The sequence below is a fragment of the Melanerpes formicivorus genome, unplaced genomic scaffold (assembly GCF_026170545.1).
Source record: "Melanerpes formicivorus ecotype bairdi unplaced genomic scaffold, bMelFor1.0.p_v2 SCAF_10, whole genome shotgun sequence".
Taxonomy (NCBI): Eukaryota; Metazoa; Chordata; class Aves; order Piciformes; family Picidae; genus Melanerpes; species Melanerpes formicivorus.
Genome location: NW_027142362.1, coordinates 20,339,479 through 20,366,091, shown reverse-complemented (window position 1 = coordinate 20,366,091; position 26,613 = coordinate 20,339,479). Strand labels below are relative to the sequence as shown.

The 26,613-nt window shown below is 39.5% G+C and overlaps 1 protein-coding gene across 3 annotated transcripts in view; it reads right to left on the bottom strand.

The window, feature by feature from the left end:
• The window catches only part of TMEM266 (transmembrane protein 266), an 85,485-nt gene that overhangs the window by 39,052 nt on the left and 19,820 nt on the right, over positions 1-26,613 (bottom strand). For 2 of the 3 annotated variants that reach the window (XM_068144119.1, XM_068144117.1), the window contains exons 2-7: positions 24,390-24,545; positions 23,107-23,207; positions 22,016-22,118; positions 19,573-19,761; positions 8,357-8,511; positions 2,310-2,383 (exon numbers count right to left, since the gene is read on the bottom strand). In XM_068144119.1, the coding sequence (XP_068000220.1) occupies positions 2,310-2,383; positions 8,357-8,511; positions 19,573-19,761; positions 22,016-22,029 (432 nt within the window). In that variant the 5' untranslated portion in view covers positions 22,030-22,118; positions 23,107-23,207; positions 24,390-24,545. The remainder of the gene's footprint in view (positions 1-2,309; positions 2,384-8,356; positions 8,512-19,572; positions 19,762-22,015; positions 22,119-23,106; positions 23,208-24,389; positions 24,546-26,613) is intronic. The other variant, XM_068144118.1, reaches the window with a different exon arrangement.

The following is a 26,613-nucleotide window of genomic DNA, read 5'->3' as shown; positions in this document are numbered from 1 at the left end:
TCCAAACTAATGAAACCTCTACAAAATCATACCGGCATGAACATCCACAGACTGCAAAAATCTTGCTATAACACATGATCTTAACAAATAGTTCCAAGACAGCTGACCCCCAGTACTGGGAATCAGAATGTAAAAAGCCCCCTGAAAGCACCAAAAGAGTGGGAAAAAGAGTTATCTGCTATTTTTGCAGTATTTTGTAACTCTTGAAAAATCAGTTTTTTATCTGAACAAGGAAAAAAATTAAACATTTTGTTTTTCCTCTGATGAGACACATTTCCTGTGCTGTTGGTCATTAAATGAACCTGGCACAAGGCCAGCCCCAGCAAACCCAGCAGGAAAGGTACACCTTCATTCTCTTCCCAATCTGGGGTCTTGGAGGAACATCCAAGACTCTATGGAGCCACCTCTGTCGCTATAACTCAATATAGGACTCTGAACTGCCAAATAAACCATATAGAAAAATATACCCTCCTCTCTGCACCTTATACGGCTGCCTTGTAACCTCATTTTTCTTTGGTGTAAATCACCTGTTTGGTTATGGTTTGGAAGTAAGATACTTTGAAAGACAGAAATAGAATGAGAGGTAAGAGGTTCATAACAACTACAAACAGCCAGAAGACTAAGTAGTTCCAAATACCTAACACAGGGAGAAGGAGAAAAGCCAGCTCAGATCTCTGCTATTGCTCTCCTGCAAAACACTTCTGAACCAATTTATCCCCTTATGTGGGTACTCTCAGTAGAACAGAACCAACTAATTTCTTACTTGGGACAGTCAAGTACTGTCTTTGAGGACCTGTCTTCACTGCCACAAACAAGTGACCAAAAACTGTCAGCATGTGAACTGGGCCATGGAAAGAGCAAGGCACTGCATCAGGGTTTTAATTAGAGCAGCCGGTGGCACAAATGAAAGAAAAAAGAACTTGAGACAATGCTACAGCAGAAGGAAATTGAGGACCACAGAAGTTCACTGTGAAACGAGCTCTAAAAGCGCTGAAGATCAGGTGAGTGTGCATATGTAGCCATGCTGCTAGCGGCAGACCTACAAGACGATCCCATTAGGAAACTCAGGATTACAGGGACCTCCAGGGTGCTAATCCCCACCAAAATAAGATTCAGGAGGACAGGGGAAATTATTTCAGTTCCGGGAATGGACTTCACCTAGCACACCTGAGTCTTCAGGAATTAGGATGCATCATTCACAAAGGAAAGCTTGCAACCTAAAATCACCAAAGGACAGGGAGTGACCATATATATCTATTGGTGGGACTGCAGCACCAAAAGGCTGGGATGCCAGGCAGTTTTAAGACCCCTGTCTGTTACCAAGGAATCCTTTCAGAAAATATCCACTGACAGTCTGGCAACACCAGCTACAAAATCCCTGTTAAGAGTAGAAATACAAAGTGACAAATGTAAATAAATGTACTCCATTAACAGAACCATGGGAATATATCCCACAGAATGAAGACTTCAACATCTGTTTGGATTATGATATTTTCTCTCATGCAACTAGAAATTAAAAAAAAAAAAAGTCCAAGCTGTCCTCCAACGTAACAAACAAACATTATTTTTTTTGTGACAAGTAACACATCATAACATGAAAAAAACAGCCTTAAAAATGTTTGGGGATATTTCAGGAGTAGCATAGCTATTTCAATACCAATGATTTGTTTTTTGGAACAAAGCTGAAAACTCTGACAGATGATGGCAATTTGGTCATTTTTTAGATCCTGACTTCACAGCCTTTTCTAATGAATACATCCATTTAAGATTTTGCAAAGAAATTCACCATTTGTTTCATTCTCTTATTGTGTCTATATGCAGCAACTTAGAATATCTTAACCGCCTATCTAAATTGTGAGAGGAAGTATTCCCATTCTTAAAACAGACCTTTTTGTAAAACAAATAAACCCAAACCATGGATCTTCAGTCCTGAAGAATTATCTTATTCTTGTACTTAATACCCACTGACACTGGTAAGATTTCTGTGAGAACAAAAGGATGAAATTAGTCCTGTCCTGTGCCTGTAGTGATTTGGAGATTATTCTCTCTCTTTGTTTTCCAATTATAATTTCAAGACAATGTCTTGCATGGGTTTTTGTCAATTCCAGGCAAATGATAAATAGCTCTAATCTAAACAAGATCTTTTAGTTTGCTGAGTAGAAGCACCAATTGTTAACTTTATTTTTCTTAAATTACACTGTGCTACATTTATTTACAGTCAAATTCCTGTTAAACTCTTGCTAATTCCACTAACAACATAAAAATACTTTGCAGTTCTGTATGTGGTGAAAGACTTTAATTATACATACCTCTGAAAAGAAAACAGACAGGATGACTAGGCTGATCCAGTGAATTACTCCTGCAAACTGTGAAGCACTTGAAACTGCAATTAACACAATACAACAAAGCAAATGTAGTAGAACACCACAACTTGTATTTAATATCATTAGTACTGCTACAACTTACATATGGGAAAAGCTTTCTTTCTTACATTTTGCAGTGGAAGTACCAGAAAGAGGATGGGATGTAATGGGACATGGAACTCCAGCCCTGTCAGCTGCTCACTCTAATTCAGGCAGTGTGTCAGCAGCCGCAGCAGCTGTTCTTTGGAGTTTTTACAGATAAGACTGCTCATAAGCAATGACATGTCTATTTTAGGTCTTTGATCCTCTGTCACTGCTCCATGCTCTCACTCCATGCGCTGCTTTAGTACGAGATGTGTGACTAAATCTTGTATACCTAAAAATCCAGAGTTAGAATTGTGTAAGGAAACAGAACGGTCTCTTATTCCCATGTTATTCCTTGTATTCAGTCTTTAACAATTAATCTCAGAAAGTCAGTAACTGTCTAGAACGGGTGCTTAAAAACTAGTGCTCAGACTGAGCTTCAAAATACATTCCTATCACCTAAATAAATAACCTAGGTAGGAAGACTATTTTATGGCTCTCTGATGTGGCATGAACAGCCAGGACTGGCTCAGAGTTTGACCCTAGGAAAACCACAGTGAGAGCAACACAGAAAGGACCAATATTGTTAATGAGATCAAATCTTAAAGTATTAATTTAAAGGAGTTCACAATGTATCATCAATTTTATTTAGCATGACAAAGATAACATGACTATTTTTATACAGTCTATTTCAGGAAATGTGGCTGTCATACGAAGAGCTTTGTCTTTAAGCAAGTTTCTACAAAAACACTCAAGAAAGCTACTGTAAATTAACTAAAACTCCAAGTAATTGGTTAAGACACACAATTCCCTGTGTAAGCACCCTTTTTCAGAAAGACAGTAACCACTAAAATCCCTTATGTTCACGTCCTTTCAAACTCCTAGATGAGAAGTAGACTGTAAGGGGTAAGTTGACACGGTCATATATGGAACTCTGGCTTCTACAAACTAACTTCATATATGTGCTCCATGCATGCAAGCTGTTGAGGTAGTTGTTCCATTTTCAAACTGGAAGAACTTTGAATAAAAGTCCTTTCAGGAACTGAGTGCCATGAACATTCAAGAAAACTTATCTGAATTCATTAAAATATGATTTTACAGAGCACTAAAACATGGCATGGACACATACTAGGCTTGCATGGCATTACATCAGGCTTTCACTTGATTCAAACTTATTATGATTGTAAGTAAAATGAAATAAAATCAGATAAATGAGTCTGTTCCAAGTCTACATAAGGAACTATGATATGGGTTGTTTTTACGGATTTAACTGCATCCCTTGAAATCTGGATGAATTCTTAATACGCAAGTTCAACCAAAATTCTGTCATCAATGTTCCCTTCATTGCTGACAAAATAAAGCAGAAAGGTGAAGAGTTCCAGTATCTGAACTGCTAGCAACTCCTGCTCTGGAGATGACATGCTCTCAAATTTGGAGTAAGTCAATGAAAAGAAAACATTTCTCTCTGTATTTTAAGGCACTCATCAGTCTACTATCCCTATAGCAGGCAGATTATAAGTCTGTATAGAATTGCACTTTTAGAGAATTACTCTGCAATGGCCAAGTTCAGGGTAATTTTGGATAGAGATGCAACGCCGTGGTAGAATTAACTGACTCCCAAGAAAATACAAGACATGCACTAAATAAAGCATCCTAATTAAAAATTGAAACAGAATAAAACAGGAAGGGGAGGGATGTAGGAGGAAATCAGGATACAAAAAACCCTGTTAACATAAGCTGCCACCAGGACTCTGAGAGTCAAGGCCCTTCTGGGGCTTAATGAGAGACAGTTTGCTGTGATGCAGTGGAGGTACTGCTTAAAAGATGAAACAAATGAGAAAATATATTTAACTTTCCCAAGACATTATCTTGATAGGGTGGCATAAAGCCTAAGAAATGGAAACCATTTATAAGCAATTTTTCAAACAGCTGTGAATTGACAGAAGGCTCCAGCTGCCCCTCGGTGGACGAAAAGAGATACAGCAACCCTGAATTTAGAAAGCAAATCGATTTCTGATGCTGTGCCTACTGTAGTGGAGTGCTGAATGTGCTGCCAGATAGTGTGCAATTAAATTGTCAGTAAAAGAGTAAATTTGAAAAAGCCTTCCAAGCAAGAAGCTTTAGTACAAAAGTTGATTCACTAGCCCATACACTGAATGAGCATATTGGCTGCTTCCAAAACACTCTTTTTCAAAAAAACATTGAAAAAGCTACAAAGATGGGAGAAGAGTCTTCTTCAAGAGGTGCTCATCCCTGCTCTGCGGTGGTTTGGATACAGTTTCAGGCAAGGGAAGAGAAATTCACATTTGTTGAACTTAGAACTTTTTTTCTTTAGCCACATAACACAGTAGCTAAAAGGCAAAAAATTCTTTGTTCCACTTTTTGCTTGTCTGGTTCTATGGGGAAGAAGTAAATGCAAATCCAGATGTTTTAAAGAAGATGGTTCAGTACAAAATGCAGACTATGGCCAACTTTGGTCTACCACCTCCTCATTTCCCTCACTCCTACATCTCAAAATGTATATGCAGGAGGGGAGGGATGAAAAATAAATCCTGAAAAACCCCCCGTGGCCATTATAGAAGCTTGTACTCCCAGCACTTGCTTTCAGTGGACGCTGGTCTTGACATCGATTTCCTGGCAGACACAAACTATACTGCTTCAACAAGCAGCAGACAGTGCTCCTCACATGGTTTGGACAAGCACTGAAGCTGTTCTTACAGAGGCACTGCTGCCCTTCCAACACATTTTCTTTCCACGTGTAGGAAGGTATTCAGACAGGATCCAGATCCAGCAACCGATTGGACAGAAATGGAGCTTTCCAGCTTCACAGTTTGCAGGAAGGCCAGATACCTTTTCAGACACATCTGCTATAGCTAATTGCAGAAGGAGAACAATACTAAGATTTGTGTGTGTGTGTGTTGCTTTTGCCCAAAACTACTTAAGACAAGGAAGGAACAGGATGGTCTATATTTCTGAGGAGTGGGGATGGAACCTACCATGACTCTCTCTTTTTGAAAGTGATTTAATACACAATATGGTATTGAGATGTTGTTTTGTTAGGCATGTGAAGAGATTTTAAGATAGGACTAAAGAAGCTAATTACAGAACACAGACCCATAATAAAAGGCCTCTTCTATGTTCCCTGCTTTCTGGGGTTTCTAATTCTGGCATGAATATGCTTTGTGCTAAAATGCCCTGAAAGGTCTCTGACTTTTTTCAGGTGTGTGACCTACACATTTGCAAATGTGCTCTCCATCACTGACAGTGACAATTTTGTGTATGGGAGAAGAACACAGTGCAACCAAAGACTGTACCGAAAGTATGAGAGGAAAATGATGCTCTCAAAATTTCACAGCCAAAGGAAACACCATGATTTGGATGTCCTTTTTGTTTGTTTGGTTTGTTTTGTTTTTAAAGGAGACTTCCTAAGTAATTACAGTAGATTAGCCACTGTTATTATGAACAAAATTGGCAGTCAGGTGCAGTGAGATATCCTAATGCACTGGCTGATTTCATGTAGAATAAGGAATCATTTAAAACTGTAATTACATTTTTGAAAAACATAATTATAGCCTAATAGCTTTTTAAAACATTAACATAAGTGACACATTCCTCATATGGCACAAGTGTAATTCTTGTATCAGCCACTCCAAGATAGGCTTTATCAGATTTAAACCAAAATAGAAGGTATTCATCTTAAAGACAAGCAGCCTGTAGGGATCATCAGTTAACATGCAAAGTAGCAAAAGAATGGCATGGGTCCTTCTCAGGTCTTGAGAAAATAACATACAGGTAGGGACACTCTATGACCACTCAAATCACCTGGCTCAAACTAACACCTACAGATCATGCACAAGTTATTAAATGCAGGGCTTTGGAAAGAGTATCACATGCATTACAGGAGCAAGGATCCCTAATATAAAGACGTTAGAAGATTCTTCAGAAAATAAATAGTAAGAAAGCAGAAGCTTCCAGAGGAGAAATTAACAGGAAGTACTTTTAAACTCCTTGGCTCTACAGGAAGTGACAATTCTCTACTTGAACAGAAAGATGTGGCATCTCAGTAAACTGCTAAAAGCTTCTTTCTCTATCCATTTTAAAGGATTTACATCCATAATTGGCTTTCCTGAGTTCTACACCTGGGTCAGAGCAAACCCAAGTGCAAATATAGGCTGGGGAAGGAGGGGCTTGAGTAGGACTTGGGGGTGTCAGTTGTTAAAAAACTCAGCATGACCCAACAATGTGTGCTGGCAGCCCAGAAGGCAACCACATCCTTGGCTGCCAAATCAAAAGAATTGTGACCAGCAGGATGAGGGAAGTGGGAGGCGATTCTGCTCTTCTGCTCTACTTTCGCGAGACCCCCACCTGGAGTATTGTGTCCAGTTCTGGGGCCCTCTACACAAGAAGGACATGGAACTGTTGGAGCAGGTCCAGGGAGGACCATAAAGACGATCAGAGGGCTGGGGCACCTTCCCTGTGGGGACAGGCTGAGAGTTGGAGCTGTTCTACCTGCAGAAGAGAAGACTCTGGGGAGAACTTAGAGGAGCTTTCCAACGCCTGAAGGAGCCCATAAGAAAGCCAGAAAGGGACTTTTTACAAGGGCTTGACCTGATAGGATGAGAGGGAATGGATTGAAGCTGGGAGGAGGGGAGATTTAGACTGGATATGTGGAAGAAATTCTTTCCAGCAAGGGTGGTGAGACATCAGAACAGACTGCCCAGGAAGATCATGGATGGCCCCTCCCTGGAGGTGTTCAAAGCCAGGTTGGATGAGGCTCAGAACAGTGTGTGCAGCATGGACACACAGAAATTCAAACGGGCAACAGTCTATAAAGACAGCTTAGCCATTTGTTCCTCTTACAAGGTTTATAAAAATATCTGCAGCTATTAATGAAGTCCTCTAAAGTAATCTCAATATATTGCAACACCTACATAGACAGTGAAATCTAACTCCACCAATATCAACCATCAAAAATAAAAGGACTTCAGAGTAAGTTCACTGGCTCAATTTGAAGTTGTCATAGAAAACACCAGATGACTCTTTCATGCTATATACTCCTGCATTTATGGGACTGCCTGAACCCCATCACTGCCACTTCAACATATGAGACTGTACAGAAATGCTAGAGGCTGCCTCTTCGGCATATAGCATAAGGAAAAATGATGTAACTAGTATTTGTGTTCCTATCAGCTTTGTATCATAAAAGGGGGAATGAGAAAAGGAAAAGGAAAAAAAGGAGGGAGAATACAGGAAAACCAGAAGGGAGGGGGTGGGGTGGAGATTAAGTGGGGAAAAAAACACAACATCAAAATTTCCACTGTGGAACCTGCGTAGAGTGAATTCAGACAAAGCAAAACTCCATTTAAACTATTATTTGACTGTCAGTGTATTAGCAAAATAGAACGGAAGTTTTTATCATTTCTGTGCATTAAAGATAGGAAACTACAATTTCAATTCCTACTCACCTCAGTAAAAGTAAATTAATCACAGAGAGACTACCAAATCTGTCACAAGCAAGTTCATCGTTTCTGTCTATCCATGTGAAAAGTACCAGACATTAATCAGGCTTAACTGATCTTTCTTCTGTGTATACAGTGTCTGTAAAAGACAGACCTTTTCAAGTATTCATGATACCAGTATGTGCAGATTTCTGTATGCACACTCTGCTTGCATCCGTTATAAAGCTGTCCTGTACTGAATTTTGTCAGCTAAGTAAGGAAGAGACTGACTTCACTATACCAGAGTTCCACAAAACCAAATTTCTTACCTAGCCTAGCAATCATTTAAATGATAGGGGACAAAGATCCCCACCATCCTCCCCCCTTCAAAAACCTCCCAGCAAGTTAAGCTTTTATTTAATCAAAATTTTTAAAAAATAAAAATAAAAAAATAAAAATCCTCCTACTCACACTGGAGAAGCTTTATATCTATTAGGAGTTCCAGAGTCAGAAGAATCACCACCAATACTACACAGGCTACCAGGAAACTGTTGAGACTTGCACTGAGTAAAAATACCTGCCACACAGCTGCTCGTCTCCCACAGCACGGTTTTAGCCAGTTAGATCTAAGGAAATAAAATTAAGAGGAAAAACAAGAAAAGAAAAGAAGTAGTAGTGAAAAAGGAAGAAAGCTGAAGAGAAGCAAACTCAAAATTACACCTTCTGCTGTTACGAAAACACTCAGCAATAATGCACAACAACTTTGCAACACTCCCTTTTATTGGCTTCTTTACCAGAAGTATTTCATAAACACATTCACCCTGGGGATCCTGCATGTCCCTCTGAGCCTCTGGAGCCTATCGGTATTCAAGTGCCTTCCAAGACACTGACTAATACAACCCTACTCATCATACGTACTCTTCTGCTTTCTTCCTATCTTGCTATTTTTCACGTTTCATTCTGACATACATGCTGCATTCACTGGTCTATGAGTACTAAGGCACACAGGACTCTGCTACTAGGTTACAAACTGATGGTGATGCTTTTCAAGAATTTCTCTGCTATTCAATTTTAGGGTCATACACCTTCATCCCTGTTATAGTAGAAGACAAACCAGACAAGAGCTGCCAAATTTGGTTTGCAGCAATCAGTCTAGGACATCATGGAAAAGAGTAATAGGGGTGTGGAAAACACCAAGGCGCTATTGCTCATTGACTCCGCAGCTACACCCATCCTAGCAAATACACACAGCCTGGAGAAGTTTCAAACCACTCACCCAGGCTGTCTAGCTTGCCTAACTCATAGCAATCTGCTTGTGGATCAGGCCAAAAAGGACTTTCCCAGAGTAGCACAGTTTTGGGGATAGCATATGCTGCAGACTGCTTCCAAACCTACTTTAGACAAGGCCACCTTGTTTTGAAGGAAAAACAAGATGAAGGGAGCAGAAGCTAAGATGACCAGAACTGTGGATGGAAGTGAATGAATCAGTAACTGTTACACTAGTTTTGCACTAATGGAGATACACATTCTTAAGTGAGTTGCTTTTAAAAAAAATAAATTAATTTTCTTTTGAAAGCATCTGTAATAGAAATAAGTAACAGTAGCATACACTTCAGAACCATAAAGTCCACCCTGGTACTTTTTTTACCCTCCTAAAATCCACCCTCATTTTCACTTGGATACAGTACTGTATCATTTCTCAACATAGTGTTTTGTAATGCTCTTGTACTGGCACACTTCTGGAAGTTCTGATGCTTGCCTGACACTGTATATTTTCAAAGCACTGTAAATACTCATTAGCTAATAAAAAACTGCCATGATTGATTAACTAGGGCATAAAAAGCTTCAGGCACACAGAATTGTGGTGCAGTAACAGCACTGCCTGAACTGAAATATCAATACAAAGAAATCAATGGTATACAAGGAGATGTGATGATACTGATCAATTCAACATAAGCAGCTCTAAAGTCAGTAACTCATGTTATAATCAAACACTTGGAAAAACACCATAAAGTATTCCCTGACATATCCACCCTCAAAAATGACAGAGAAAGTGATGCTAAGCACTGCTCAGACACTTTCAAGCAGCTTCTCAGAATTAAGCATATCAACTAAATACTTGTATTCAGGCTGTCTGATTACCTGACCTCCTCAAACGACTCTTAAAACTTCAGCGAAGATTTGACAAGTGTTACTATCAGGAGCTTGCCCTGGCCTGAATACAGAATGCGCTAGGATTTTAAAGATGTATTTTTAAGATAGAAGAAAAAACCTCAAACCATTGGGATAGGGCCCTTTTGCAAACTTGATCTTTTAATTATTTATACCATTTCAAAACAAGGTAACTTGTCTTTAATGAATCTGTTGATTTGAGGGTTGGGGTTTTTATTAGATCTTTCTAAAAAGAACATCAGGGATTAGCCCTATTTAAATAAAAGAGGTTTAATTTTCAGTCTCTTCCTATATTTACCTTTTTTCCAAAAGGCCCATCTTGTCAGCATTTTTATATTGCAGGACAGATTTTTCTATTTCCTAATCTCAAAATGATCAGTAGAGGGCCTAAGTACATTCCTGTAAAAACTCCACACAGCTAAAAGTACCAGTAAGAATAAATCAACTATGACACTCAGCACACAGTACATACAGCCAGGATAACCATTACTGAAGTCAATTATTACTTACAGAATGCTAAAGAATGTGGTGTTATTCTGTCTGTGCAGTACTAATATTCCACTGATCCCAAAAAGCTTCTGAACAAAACTACCTGTTTATGACTGGAAAAGCAATCAACCTAAGATGTCAATGCATGTTTAAACCTATACATCCCTCATAAAATACCTAAATAGATTTCAAAGACACAAAAGTGCTTGACAGTTAAGCACTGAAAAACCACCTCCAGCTTCCAATCTTATTATACCAAGGTGGATTTGTTTATCATTTGTCCTGTGAATGGATAGTGATCAGCATGTTCACATCACTGCCTAGCATATCTCTTCCCAGACCTCCTCCAAGTCCTCTGAATCCACTGAAATTAACAATCACTCTGTGCTCTAAAAGCAACACTGAATGGTTCCTTTCCTAGGTGGCTGCTTAGCTAGCTCATTCCCTCCTACTTCCATACTTCTATGTAGTCATTTTTGATCTTGCCTTGGGTTGTTGAGTTTTGATAGTCTGATTGGTTTTGTTTGGTGTTTCCTTTCCTTTTCTTCACACACCCCCCCCACCTTCTTCACTCTTGCAAAGGATGGACATAAAAGGAACTACTAATCCAGCTATAAATGTGTTCTAGATAAACCTGTTGACAAGCCAATGACATGACCCCTAATAAATAACCTTGCAATCTTCTTAGCAGAGTAGTATCTCTCTCTGCCAAGTATCTCTCCCTCATATGTAAGAGCTCATTCATTCAACAGATGAGAAATCTAGTACCTGGGCAAAACAAATCCCTACCAGAACTAGCGTGGGTTCAAACTTACCTTCCAAATCCTGCCCATTTTCCCTGCAATACTGCAAAGCTACACTAAATTCAAAGCTCAGATTAGAAACCCAGCTACACAGAATCTTTCACAAAAAGAGAACTTATACACCTCTTTCACCCCCGAGTTAAACAAAAGCAAAACAAACAAAAAAAAGTTTAAGACCAAGTAATTAAAAAACCCCAAAAGATGCTGTATCTTCTTCAGAGCATAAGTTCAACAACTTCTGGTGTCCTGAGTGGGTTGTCTGTGGATGCCATGACGCATTGTGTGGAACTAAGTACAACTTAGGACAATTCACTGTGTTACTTCACAAAGGTTCATTAAGTAACTCAGTTACTTTGTCTCTACAACAGCAATGTTATTTGCCTTTCTTACAATGTCTGGATGAAGCAAATAAAGGTAGTAGCATAAGAATTTCCTGTTTGATGGTGATATAGGGCTGTACAGTTCTGTTATGAGACATAAAAATGTATTTAGTGGAATTTTACTGGGGTAATTCTTTTTAAAGATACTTTCACACATGGTTTTGTGGAAAACCAATCTGTCATCATGACTGCTAGTTTTATTAATAAACAACTTGGAAAAAAGAACATAAGGCAAAACTGGAAAAGGTTTACCATATTTGTTTGGTAAAGAACCACTACAAACAATTTGTTCAAGCTGTTAACAGCTGTCACTGTTTTTATTTTTCTGGTCTTGCAAACAAATACCCCAAAATCTGCATTATACCTTACCCTGTCCTTTTCCTTCTGGCTAAACAGCAAATGTTTGTATCTCACAGGCTGGCTATGATCAGAAAACAGAAGGATGGATGAGATCCAAATCCCTACGTGAAGGAGTAGAAAGGCCGTGGTCAGGAAGTGACAGGAACAGAGAAAGGCTAAGTAACAACACAAGATCTGGCTGAGACAAAACAGACAGCAGAACCTCACAGCAGGCTACCGGTAGCAGCTGCAGGCCTTGAGCAACAAAACAGAACAGAGAGAGCTCTGTGTGCCTTGTCTGGAGTCCTCTCACAAGTTTAGTTTAACTACAGAAGTTTAATTACTGAGAGCAACCTCATCCCTTTTTCCCCCTAAAAGTTTTACTATTTCAAATTTCTCAATATTTCTTGGAGGACTGCTACCAAAACTCTGCTACTCCAACAGCAATAAAGAACCTTCAAGCTTTCTGTGCAAGCTCACACCTAGGCAGTTCATACCTATTTACTCTTGTGCCAGTATTGATCTTTAGTTTGATTAGTATTTTCCCCTTGTTGGCATTTTGTCCATGATGCATTTATACACGGCAATGGCATCTACTTATGAAATTAATTGAAGTCCATGCTTTTTTGTAAAACAGACACTCAGTGTCTATTCAGTCCTAGAAGTCTCTACTGCATGTGAATACTGACAACTAGAGTGGGACACAGCATTTTGGAATGGGTTTAATTACATGAATGCTTCTCAGCTCTTACCCGTAGCCCTTCATGTTTTCTAGGATCATTTGTGCCTGCTTTATAGAGTAAACCAGGTTGGAAGAGACCTTCAAGATCATTGCATCCAACCTATCATCCAACACCACCTAATCAACTAACCCAAGCAACCAAGCACCCTGTCAAGTCTCCTCCTGAACACCTCCCCGGGCAGTCCATTCCAATGGGTAATCACTCTGTGTAAAACTTCCTCCTGACCTCCAGCCTGAACCTCCCCTGGTGCAGCCTGAGACTGTGTCCTCTTGTTCTGGTGCTGGCTGCCTGGGAGTAGAGACCAACCTCTGCCTGTCTACAACCCCCCTTCAGGTAGTTGGAGAGAGCAATAAGGTCACCCCTGAGTCTCCTCCTCTCCAGGCTAAGCAGCCCCAGCTCCCTCAGCCTCTCCTCATAGGGCTTGTGTTCCAAGCCCCTCACCAACTTCGTTGCCCTTCTCTGGACTCGTTCCAGCAAGTCAACATCCTTCCTAAACTGAACTATATAATGTGTATATAATGTGTAACATGGTCTGCTAATTGACATCACATGATTACCTGGTGTGTTACTCCTCTCATTAGAAAATTGCTTATTAGCTGTTTCTGTTTTATGCAAAGGTCTTTAGCCAAATATTAACATCATGCTCAAACCCAACCTTTAAGAAACATAACAGCAGCCATACAAGGTTAGAACAAAGTGTTGCTGTACTGCCTCAAATAACTGGCATGTGCAGATCACAAAACATTAGAGGTTGGAAGGGACTTCCAGAGATCACCAAGCAGCAGCACAACAGCAGACTCTTTTTATTCTCTACTGCTTTTCCTGATGAACTCTAACACCTGATTTGCTTTCAGGTCACTGCTCAGCATTTAGCTCATCTTCATTGGACCCTCCTTCCACACTAATATTCCTCTTTTCCATATTTCTGCTTTGTCCTATTGCTTATCTGTAATTTCTGCACCAAGCTCTATCTTCTCCAGCTTAGATTGTTAGGCCAGATAAATTAAGACCCATGTTGTTTCCAGTCTCCAATAAAGAATTTTGCTAACAGTGGTGTGTGGGATACAACTACTACGTTCCTAGCCACAAAAAGTACTTGGGAAAAGCAAGCTCTGTTGGAAAAATACAGAAAAATCTACAAATCAAAAGAGTCTGAAAAATCACCAAGCTAGAAAATTACTTGGGTTTTGGGGGTGTGTGTAGTTTTTTGTTTTATTGTTTTTAAACACACTCAAAGGATTTAGGTACTAGGATAAACACAGTAATAAACTGTTCTGGAAAACACCAGTTATGAAGATAAACACATGAAAGGATCTGTACAGAAAAAAAGATTTATCTGAATTGTTGAACATCTCTGTAAAATAGCCAAAAAAATCATGTATTTTCTAGTGAAGAGTTGGTCACCTCACAGGTTCTGTTGTGCTGAATGCTCATTTTCTGCTGCAGTGCAGGTCTTAGTCTTGGACCAGAGCACAGAGAGTAGCAGTGATATAGTACTGCACAAAGAACAAATCAGCACTACCGTCTCATTCACTCTATTTTGCTGTTTTGTATCATCCTCCCGGATTCAAACTGTGGCTGGCAGTGGAAAATAAATTAAAAAGTCTCTGGTAAGTATAAAGAGCTTGCTCACTACATGAAATCGTTCTGCCCTCCAAAACCTTTGCACTTCATTTTGAGCTCAGACCTCATGTATCAACATCATGAGCTCTAGGATCTGCGTGAGGTAGACAGAACTTTTCACAAAAAAGACTGGTTCTAATTATGCTGCTAGATAAAGACAAGAAAAGCAGGAAACAGGAGAAATGTGAGAGTCCAAGCAAAATACCTCAAAGAGATCAAAATAAAAACTGAAATATTAATATGAAAACCAGAAAGAATGGCATCTGCTTGGTGGAATTAGAGAAGACAGGCTGAAGTAACAGACATCTTTTTCTCCCAGGATTGGTGAACACATTCGTCAGCGAAAGCTCTCAACCAATGCAAAATGAAAAGCTCACAACTTTCCTATGTCGATATCTGAACCTCTGCAAATACGTTCAGTTTTGCCTTCCCTTCCTTTTCAATCCCTTCCTATAGTCTTCATTTTTTTCAGATACTTCTACTGTTTAGTGCACTTTCTATATGGGACCAGACAAATCAAAGGCTATGAACAGATGATCATAACTGATTAAATTACAATGGCATGATTATTTAAAGCTGATGTCAAGTGAACCACATTAGCTGTAGGAACTTCCAGCCCTGACAGCTGTTGATGTAGAACAGTATTTGAAACAACTGTCATATTCCAAATTTGCTTAACATGCAGAAATTCCAGAGCTGTAATTTATCAAGGGACAGGCTCACTGCCTAAATGCACATTCAGAACACAAAAAATGCAGCCCTGTTGTGCAAGTGTCTGTAAATTCTTTTAGAATTGTGAACGATATCTCCTAATTGGAACTTAAGGAAAACACAGGAAGGAGAGGTTTTCCCTCTCTCTATTTGTCTTTAGCACATATAGTTTTGTTTTGTTTTTTTCCTCAATTATTCTTCATAGGTTTTTTTGGTCACTGATCCAAAAACAGAAGGGAAAAAGTAATTTTTGGAAAACAGAATACTTGATTGGAAAAAACAAACAAACAAACAGTGACACTTAAAGGTAACACCTACATTTAAATTCTCCTTAGCTTTCTGGGTGATTAGTCTCCTTTAAGAAATGTTTATATATTTTCATGCAAACCAAGTTCCACCCAGACACAGCCTCTCCAATAACGTCAGAGACACCAAGAAAACCAGCAACTTCGCTGGCTGCTTTGTGTATGTGAATATCACCTAATCTCTTGCAGATACATTAGAAGTGTAGACCATGTGTCTCATACACGTGTCCAGCCTATGCCTCAATCATTACTAGTGTCTAAGCATGGAGTACAGTGCAGAACAGAATTTGCTAAGGACAATTCTAACAAGTTAACTGCAGGGCAGAGCAGCAGGACAAAGTAACGAACACCACACTCACTTTGGTTTCGAGAATGAAGCTACTATTTCTTCACAATGCTACTGTGGTCACAGTGCTACTGCAAAGAGACCTATTGTTATAAATAGACTGCTTATGTTATAAATAGACTGCTAGTAATCACATAAACCAAAAGAGTGTTTTGGTTACATATTGCTGGTATTTATGAGAACAATTCCTTTTTCTGAAGAGTAAGACCCATAGCTCTATTAACACCCAGCATCTCAGCCTCACTGCACCTAGAAAGTCAGCCAGAAGCAGGAACCCTCCTACCTCACAAGAAGAGACCACAGGCACCTCACTCCTTTCTGGTGCAAAGGTGGCAATGCCAGCCCAGCCACATGATATTAGTGAGAATATTTGCAGTGCAGATTCCATGCGGCTTAAACAACTTCCATCACATAAATCTTTGTACTTTCCCTATTTGAGAAGTCTATAGAGGGAAAAAATTTTTGCTTAATACACATTAGAGGACAACACATTTTGTGTTTTGAATTTCCAGGAGAGTGGAAAAGTTTTTCCTTGCCTGATTACCTTTCCACCACTTACAGGTGTACTTCAGGGACAAGCTTAACACACTGCCTCATCTGCAGTCTGTCCTTTGTTGCTTAGCACAGGGATCAGTTTTGTAAACTAAATTTCTGATGAAAACAGTCCAGTGTTCAAAGAACTCCTTCAAAAATACTGATAAATGGGAACTGACTGCCCTGAGCACTTAATATGATAAGAGCAAAGACTCATCAGACTGCACAAAGTAAGAATTTTTTTTTCTTTAAAGACAGAGGAAAATCAATTTACATACAGACTAACAAAAGACAGACCATACATTTTCCTTTCTTTTTGCTTTTCCTCTTCTTTTGTTCTTTCATTTCTTGTGTGAGGGATAGCTAGTTTGATGCCATCTGAGAGTATCCAGGCACACAAAGAGGGCTGAGCTACGACCCACCAATTCCTGGTTTCCTATTAATATGGAGTTTAGTGAGGGAAACATTCTCTCAAATGAAACATATAGCTCCTCTAGTTAGTAACCAGGTCAGTTTGGACCCTGAACACCTTCTGGACTTCAAGAAGGGAAGTTAATGGTATGCCTTGGGTTGTGCACAGCCAAATCATTAAATTAGAACACTTCTTTATTACCCACTCATTCATCTCTAGTCTGATGTGTCTCTTGTTCTGTTTGTGGAGATGGAAACTTACTATAGATGAAGTGTGACAACCTGGAACTAAGGATTGTAGAAAACTACGTTGAAAACCACAAGGTCATGGACAGATGCAGCTTGTAACAACAACTCAGCCTTTTCCAAGCACAGGGATGTGCCACACACTACTGCTGCAAAGACTGCAGTTAGAATGACCACAACTTGCCTAGACCAGCTACAGATCTAGATCAAGAAAGCCAATAAGGAATATGTACAGGTCATATGCCATACTGGTACCTTCCCTGAAATTCTCAGGGAAAGGTATACAGAAGGTAACACTTGGAGTCTGCAACAAAGGTAGACTGCCAGGGATGGGAAGATGAGTCCTACATCACCTTTTGGCACTCTGGCATTAGCAGCATCTTCTGGTATCTCCACCTGCAAGCTGTACAGCAACAGCAGGGTTACCAACCTTTGCAGTTACTAATATGGATGCTGCCAGGAAGTACAGGGACTTCACACTTTCTGCCACCTCCTGTGCTGCCTTTCCCACAATACTCTCTTCATACAGGAGGGAGAGGCAGCTGACAGTTCCTGTACCAAACTGACCTGACCCACTCCTCCTTACTCAGGTGGAACGCAGTCACATGTAACAACACAATGAGAAAGAAATGACACCACATTCATAAACCCAGACATATTCCCAACCAAGCCATGAGGTGGTATGGGGACAAGATTTTCCTTTTGCTGATGGGCTTCTGCAGCTCAGCTCTGCTTCTAAATTTCACAGGACATCAGTTGCAATCAGTGCTTCTGAAAGGAAGAAGCCACGATTCCCACAAGGCAGATGCAACCCTGGGGCTCAGTTGAACATAGACAGCCAAAATGTATTGAGACATACAAACTAAAGTCGAATTTTCTTCAGAGAATCCTCTCTACAGCTGGGAGGTCTGGATGGCACCTGCATATTTCCTTTCAAACTGATAAACCCACAAAAGAAGTCTGTGTGAAGGAAGAGTTCTCTGCTGAGGAAAAGAATGACAAGCTTATTTGCACGCTTAACACTGCAAAGCTGCTCAAATGGTTGCAATGAGAGATCTGTGCACTTTGGCACAGTGAAGAATTGAACTTCAGATCATAAAAATCTATAAAAATGCATATTTGAACCAATCTGGTATTTACTGAGCACCAAAATAGCCTGAGGGTTACACCTGCATACTCAAATTAATTTTCAAGTGCCTCTTTTGCTATGCACGCATTTTATGTTACAGTTGTACCATACTTGTATAACCTACTTGAAATGTATTTCCCCTTGTTTGGAGTAAAAACTTTTTGGAGATGTCTCATGAAATCCAATTTGGAAAGAAATTAAAGGCAAGAGCCTTTCCCACATACTGCTTCCTGACTACCATACAGAATACCTGCTGAGCAGAGATCAAGCGGGTGTCTCTGCTGATTTCAGAGCACAGGTTAAAAACACATTGAGCTATTAATAAATGGAGGCTTATAGAAAGCTTTTTAATGTCTTAATGACAGCTCTATATGACTTACTGTGAAGTGGTTTTAGATGCATCTTACTGACAGCGGAGTTATATATATGTTCAGTGTGACACACAGCAGAACAGTAATCACTGAACCAGAGGGTCAAGCACAAATGCTCATCTAATCTGTCCCAAGCGATGCTAAACTATAGTGTTATCACTCCTAAAAAATGTGTATTCTTAAAGACATACAGGGATTGCAACTCTGTTGCCCTTCTCCCCATGCATACCAGCAGTCCACCCCAGTCCTTCACTACCTTCATTATCCTCTTCTTTGCCACAGTCCAAGCTTTTTATTCCTTGTCCTAAACATCATGGGGATCAATAATAGTGTCCTCTTCCTCACTGAAGTCCCTTACAATCTCTCCTCGAAGTCTCTTCATCACATATTCTCACTACCTTCCTCTGGATTCTCTCCAGTTGACCCAAATCTTTCATTAAAAATTTAGTACAGCAGTCCACCTACAGTCACTTCAAGCATGAAGCAGGCATAAGGATGACTTATAATCTTATAGGACAACAATGCTACATAATCTGACACTGGGTTATGTTTGGGTAAATGTTACGAACTGATTATGGTCTCTCATTCCATTAAACTGGAATAGTTGTTCTACAAACAGGAATAATAGGTACATTATCAAAGACAATGTTGTCATGTAAGCAAACCACACGATTCAAGTAGTGTTTGAAAAGTACATGATCTGTCCAGGAATCAGCAGTACCAAGGCATTACCTCTTAGAAGATGTGCAATCAAGTACAAGAATCACAGTAGCTAACTCTTGTCACCCTGAAACCCTCCTGAAGCACCTTTCACAAAGAGCTTGTCTGACAGGCTAGATGCTTGCTCTAGTTTTCCCTGACAGAAGGCTTCCAAGACTGGTCAAACAGCAGCTATGAATCACTTTATATAGAGTCCTAAACCAGCACAGATTAGTTATGTTAGAAAAGGTCACTTACACTCTCTGACAATGGATGTAAAAAGAGCTTGAGGACAACTGGCTGCACTTCTCTACTCAGTTTTTTTCCAGGCCATGAAATTTCTATAACCTACAACCACAGAACAAAATTCTGTCCGTTATACTTACCCTTCTCTTTGGTATTCTTCATCCAAATTTGACAAAAGCTGGGAGCCAGCCACAGACAGATCAAGTGCAGCTAAAGGCAGATCTCGATAAGCAAAATTAACAAGCTGTACAGGAGCAATGCTTTTTGTCTCTTCATCCACTTGTTGTGAAATTATCTCAACTTCTGAAACACCGCCTTCTATTGTAGGCCTGAAAATGTAATAAGTAAAATAAAACTCCCTCCCTCTCTCTGCATGCTCATAAACATATAAACAAATACAAATAAATAAGCAAGTAAGTAAAAGTAAGTTAGAGACAAGAATTTCAGAGATTCCTAAAACAACAGCAACTTGAATGGCTTTTGCAAGGTCATTGAGGGAGGTGTTCTTGTTGAGGGGACAGACCAAATCTCTCCAACCTGTCTCTTGCAGATCCCACTGCAATCAACAGAAACCTTGCAGGTAAGGAAGAACAGCATTTCACTCTGCTGAATCTGCTTCAAAAACATTAAATATAAATGGATGGTATAAACAAACAAACAAACAAGTATGGAAACAATGTATGAACCCAGAAGCAATATATTTGTGCAAAACAAGGAATGCATGTAACTATGCCCACTAAAACCTCAGTGCTTTGTCAGTCAGCAAGCGATGAACAGCTAAGCTTATTAACCATTACATGTTTATCAACTGCTAATTAATGGATGCAGTTTGACCCCTCTTCTGCTCTGCATCAATACTCAAATAGTTTTGATGGCTAGTGACTGTTTCATTCAAGTAGAAAGGATCATTCTGCAACAAATTATGTTGAAGTAATTCTGAAAGGAGAACCACAACTCAGAAGAATTGTGTACTCTCTAAAGGTTATCTTAACTGTCCTTATGTACAGCTCTACAACCGAATGTGTATTCTTTTATCACCCTACTAATAGTAGTGGGAACTCCACGCAGGTAAAACCAGAGACTATTTATATGCCTTCCACACTCACAACAGGATACTACTTACCTAGAAACTCGGTCTCTGTTAGTCAGCTATTATGTAGTGCACGTGAAGGATGACTTCATTGTGGAGAGAGCTTGCACAGCACTCCCCAGCAGAGAATGATCCTTTGCAGTACCCAGTGAAAGATGCTTACTCCATGTGAATCAGAGTAAGTGCAAGTACAAACTTCTCTAGGCTTCCAGCCATGGGAGCTTATTATTTTTCTGAAGAAATTTCAGGCTACTTGTCAAGAGGTTTTCAACAGCAGGTATGAAGATACTCTTTTTCCTTAGGGATTAAAAAAGTGCTTAGCACCCAACTTCCCTTCTGACTGCAAAAGTTGCATATACTATTTTGTTTTAAAGCAGCTTATTAGAATCTTCCAGCTAGTCAAGCAACCTCAATAATAGCCTTTTATTTTTCCTTCAGAAAAAAAAGATGAATAATAAAGAAAAAAAATCTTAACTCATCTATCTTGTATGTCTAAGGATGTGGGTGAAGGAACTACAATTCTATGTGAAAGATTTTATTGGCCAGAACCTCACAATTAGACTAGCCCTTTCAGATGGAAAACACTATTCCCAAATTTAAACAAGCTAATTTCTGCCAGTGCTAGACAAGAAAGTAATTTTTAAAATTGGAAAAGGCTGTTATAGCTCAAGTATTTGGCGGGGAAAAGCTGCAACTGTGTCATACTATGGCAGAGAGCTGAGGTAAAAGGAAATACTATTTGAACAACCTAAAGGCTTATTTCATATTATGCTTTGTGTAACTAATAACATAAAGTAATGAGATTCTTTAACTTCCAACCTAACTGTATTCCTCTGTAAACAATCAGAAATTAGATAGCCTAGAGAGGAGCTAATTTTAGCATGAATTTTCTTTGATTTTCACCTTTACTGCCAATCCATGGACATGCACCTTTACAAGTCCAAGCAGGTTCAGTTTTGCACAAAAGAGCACAGAGTGATCCAATTTCCAATTTGTTGCAGCCTTCCCTCTCCCAACAGTGTTTACCTTCTGCATTCTTAGACTAAATGACCAGCACCAGGCAACCAGCATCAGAACAACAGGACACCGTCTCAAACTGTGCCAGGGGAGGTTTAGGCTGGATGTTAGGAAGTTCTTCATAGAAAGAGTGATTGACCATTGGAATGGGCTGCCCAGGGAGGTGGAGTCATCATCACTAGAGGTGTTTAGGAGGAGAGTGCATGAGGCACTTGGTGCCATGGTTTAGTTGATTAGTGTTGGGTGATAGGGTGGACTCGATGATGTTGAAGGTCTTTTCCAACCTGATTAATTCTATTCTATTCTAATTCACGCTCTTTAAAACCGACCAAACCCTACTAATCCTCAAAATATCAACTCTTCCTTACAGTAATGCTGATAAAACCCTCTTGACACTACATCATCATTCTCTTACAGGTAGCAAGCTGTTGCCTTTTATTTAAAATAAATCATAACTATCCCTACATGGTACTTACTGAGGATTGGTCATGTTGAAGGATGCAACTGAATCAGCACCAGTTCTAGCATGTAACTACTTTCAGCTGCTTTGCACACCTCTAGCCTTGCAACAGTAAGTGTCTGTGAGAAGGAAAACAAAGTTATCTAAAACACAGTTTCTTATCATACTGTAAGTTTGTCTAGTAATTTTATGTCCCACATGATTCCTTTTCAAAGTGTTTCCACACACCCACACCCCACACCACCCCCCCGGTTAATTCCTCTGTCTTAAGGAGGCTGTAAAGTTACAGTGCATTTACTTAGACAAGGGCACCTGCTCACATACGTACTTCTGTAAGAACACAAATTTTGGTTTAAAACACTAGACTGTGAAGAAAGATAACCAAGATCAGAGAAGGATAGTGGATTTTCAAAGAAAGCTCATGACTTTAGGAGCACCAATGCTACTGGAAGACAACTGAGTTTTTATGTGGTTGAGACTTTTTTTACACACACTTTATAGAGATGAGCATTAGGGTTTTGTTCTCCATTTTTTTTATTTGAACTGTGTTCCTGAGTCCCTTTCCTATTTAAGACAGCCTCTTCTTGGAATTAGCTAATTCACATTGTCAAACGTTCTAGATGGGCTGTGATCAAGGTGATTATTCTGATCAACAAAACCCACTAACACAGTTGGAAAAGGTGGCACATTTGCTTGCAGCAAAATCTGTTTGTGCTGTACCTGGATCAATGCATGGTAACCAGAATTTAAGAGAATGAAACCTAACAGACAGGTTTTGGTATCTGTGAAAATATAAACTAGAAAACACTATAAGGAACAAGAACTCTTTAGAACAAGATCATGAGAGAATGTAAGGCAACAGCCAAGATTATACAGTAAATAACTTTTTGTTAGGTAGCATAGAACATATTTTTGTTTTAATTAAACAGAAATAACCATTAGTAAATTAGAATATTAATGACAAGAACATAAAAAAAAATACCATGATAATGAAAAATGCTTCTTACAGGTTGAATTTAGTCAAGTCTTTACAGTGAAGACATATAAATGTACCAATGGTATGACCCTTAACAATCACTTGATATCAAATAATAAAATTGAACTTACATCATTTGTAGAGTCATTTCCAATGCTTTATTTCATGTCTTGTAATCTTATAATCACATAAAACACAATCAATGCATTCTCAGATTTTCCAAATAATGTGCCTGGGTATGCCAAAAGAAAGGGTCTACAATGTGATCACCTTCCTCATGTAGGTAAGGCAGCCAAAAGCAGTTTAATTGCTTGTATGAAGAAACAAAACATGACTGACTTTAAAAAAAGAATGCCACATATCTTCTAGAAAAACACACATACTTCATTTATCTATAACCTTTTAACACTTCAGTCAGAGTAAGAAAGCAAACCCTTCTCAGATAAACCTTCCCTGATACAGCAGAGACTTCATTCAATATGTATTCGGTAACAATGCGAGTCTCTTCTCCAGCCTTCGTAGACCTTGAATTATTTTATATATTACAACCCTAAGGCAGTGAAATAAGAAAACATTTGCCTGAAATCATACATGTTTAAATCACACATGGAAGGGATTTGGTGACTCTGTTCCTATGATGGCTTTACTACAGCAATTGCTACACCTATCTGTACCACAAAAAGAATATTTAACTATCAGCCTTGTTTTGCAGTATTAGCTTCCCAACATTTCCCTTGGGGTTAACATTTTCCAAGAGTTTTCCAAAACAACCCATTTTTAATGAAAAATTTTACCCAAGTCAATTGTTCTAAGCACTCAGTCTGAGAAAATGGTAAAGGTCTGAGGTACTGCACACCCATCTTGTGATACTTGAGAGACTGAGGATCCTATTATATAACTGAATTTGCAGCCCTGGGGAATAAAAAGCAAATGGGGATACACTGATTTAGAAAATGGAAATAAACTGATGAAGACAGGCCTCAGAGGACCAGCAGACAGAGGCAGGTAAGAGAATTTCTTAAAACAGTGAAAAAACTATAGCCATTTATTTGGGAGACAGCACAGAGCTAACAGCACTAGCTTCCCTCCCAAAGGAGGTTTATAAACAAAACAATGACAAAAAATGTACACCTAGACTTAAAATTCTTATATTTTTAATCTCAAGATTTTGAGGGAAGCTAAGTCATAACAGTGAGGCCAACAATACTACAGTTCTTTCACATAGGAGATTAACATGAAATATTCACATCTCCAAAATACATTCAGCCTATTTTTAACTGAAGCTGGAAACATATCCACATTCGTACAGAAATCTGTTTGACAACTCAACCAGATCTGACCAGTGACAACACCAGTAAGACAGACCTGCTCCCTCCTACTGGAGTTGGCAGCTCTACAGATCAAGTTTGCTCACCATCAGGACTGAAGGAGAAACACACAACTGGGCATCGAGCTCTTCTGATAGCTCTGGTGACTCCACAGGGAGCAGAGTCCAACTGCCTCAGCTGAACGAATCGTTACCATGACATAAGGCGCTCACAAAGGTGAGATCAGTAACACGGAGAAAGACCTGAAAAGAGATAGCGGAAATCAAGTCTCCAAAGGACTCAGTGGAGCCTTCCTGAGAGATAAAGTTGCAAAAAGTGAGTAATTTCTGGTGTGGATGACTAATGTATTAGCAGAGTTAATTAATTAAAAACCAAAGTAGTTGATGTATAAAATAAGAGGGCAGCATAAATGAAACCTTCCAAGTGGATGTAACACGTTGTATCCATCTGTATCCTAAAAGGGATTATTTATGATTCACGTTTCTTTCTAGGATTTATGCAAGAAACAGAAATGTTGTAACATATACTGACATTTTGCAGAAAAGATACCTTGCCATACACTCTACCTAAACTATTTGCTACATTCAAGACTTCCTAACAACAAGGCTTTTATAGTAGCATAAGCCACTTCCAACTTCTGCAGGATGTATCTGTGCAGTGGAGTGGTGTTTCAAGACACCAAGGAACAGCAGGGAAATTTTACTGTTCTGCGCTTATCTTTCACCTGCATTCCTACAGAATATAGTGTAGGCAAAGAACAATGATGTTTTTCTCCTCCCTACCCACAGAGATGGGCAGAGAGAAACCTTTTTGGTATTCCATCCACTACCCAAGTGGAAATTTTTCCATACAGCCCTTTCCGTACATATCCCACTCAGCATTCAGGGGACTAAAAAGCTTCATCTTCATAGTTTCATCCAAGGGAATTAGGTAGCAGTTCTGAGGGTGGTTTGGTTTGCTTTACTTCATGGAAGTGAGACCAGACGGCACAAGGTACATGCTGACTTGCCATGTGAGTGTGAGCAATTCCCATTTTGTGAGAGTTCAGCAGTTCTATTTGTTCTGTGGTGTTTTCAAGGCAAGATGGCTGTATAAGGAATAGTTTCCCCAGTTAAATAAAATAAGTTTAAATAGGTGATATAAAAGAAAGTAAAGAATTGTTCCAAAAAGTTTCTAGTGCAAGCTTTGAAGTGGCATAAACCACAAAAAGCATCCATTGGGCTAAAACAACTGACACTATCTTGTATGTACCAGAGGACAGTGCAATCGGATGGAAACCGTATTTCTGAATCTGGTAGGCTAGTAACCCGGCTTAAAATGTGTGGGACTACTGTTCAGTTCTCAGCTCTTCACCCCTTTGGTGAAGGAAGCTGCACTCAATTCACTGAGCTAAGGACTCCATAGTGCTTAAAGAGTGCTGTACTTGCCTTCCAAGCCCTTTGGTTTTCCCCTATTCTTTGTACAGGTATTGCACACGCCAATGTCTCTCAAAGCTTTTGCAAGGTTCACTGTGCTGGATTATGATTTTGTTCACCCCCTCCTCTGTGAGGTCACTGGCAAGCAACTGCTTCACAGTTCATGGGTTATGCTCAGAACAAAGCAGGTTGAGACGTGAGGCCACGCGCTATAGTTGAGCAAAGGTTCAGCCTGATGCCATTGCCCTGCACACATCCTGCCCAAGTTAATTTATTAACATTTAGATCAACCTTCTATTGTAGGTCACCACACCTTAGCTGTAGCTTGCTAATAAGGAGATAAAGTCCAAGTTAAACAGCACAAAGCAGAGTTTGGAAAACATACATTAAGGAGTAGCATGTGTGTCTACTTACACTCTAAACTAGAAGACAAGAAGAAACAAGCAACAACCCAAAATCAAAACAAAACCCCAAGAACAACCTAGAAAAAACCCATCCATACTCCACTTGTGTAGGAAAGATGTAACTTTTTAAGCATTGGTTTAAGGACAGCCTTACAAAATATGTGCCACAAAGGAGTGGGCCCAGTTGGGGGTGGGGAGTAGGAAACTGGTTTAAGCCTTTCTCACCAAAGCCTCTGCTAACTTGTACCCTGTTTAGCTGAGCTGAAGTCAAGACCACGTGATCCAGAGCTGTTTGTTGCATATGCACACATTCTGAAGAGTATTATGAAGCTGTAAGCTCCTGGTACAAAATAGCGACACTAACTGGAACATCTGAGGATGGCTTCCCTGATACTGGTTACAGGGCAACTCCAAAAATAGTTCTGTCAGCAAAATCAAGAGGGTAGGACAATGCACTGTGGGCGCAACAAGAGAAACTAACAGTATGGTGA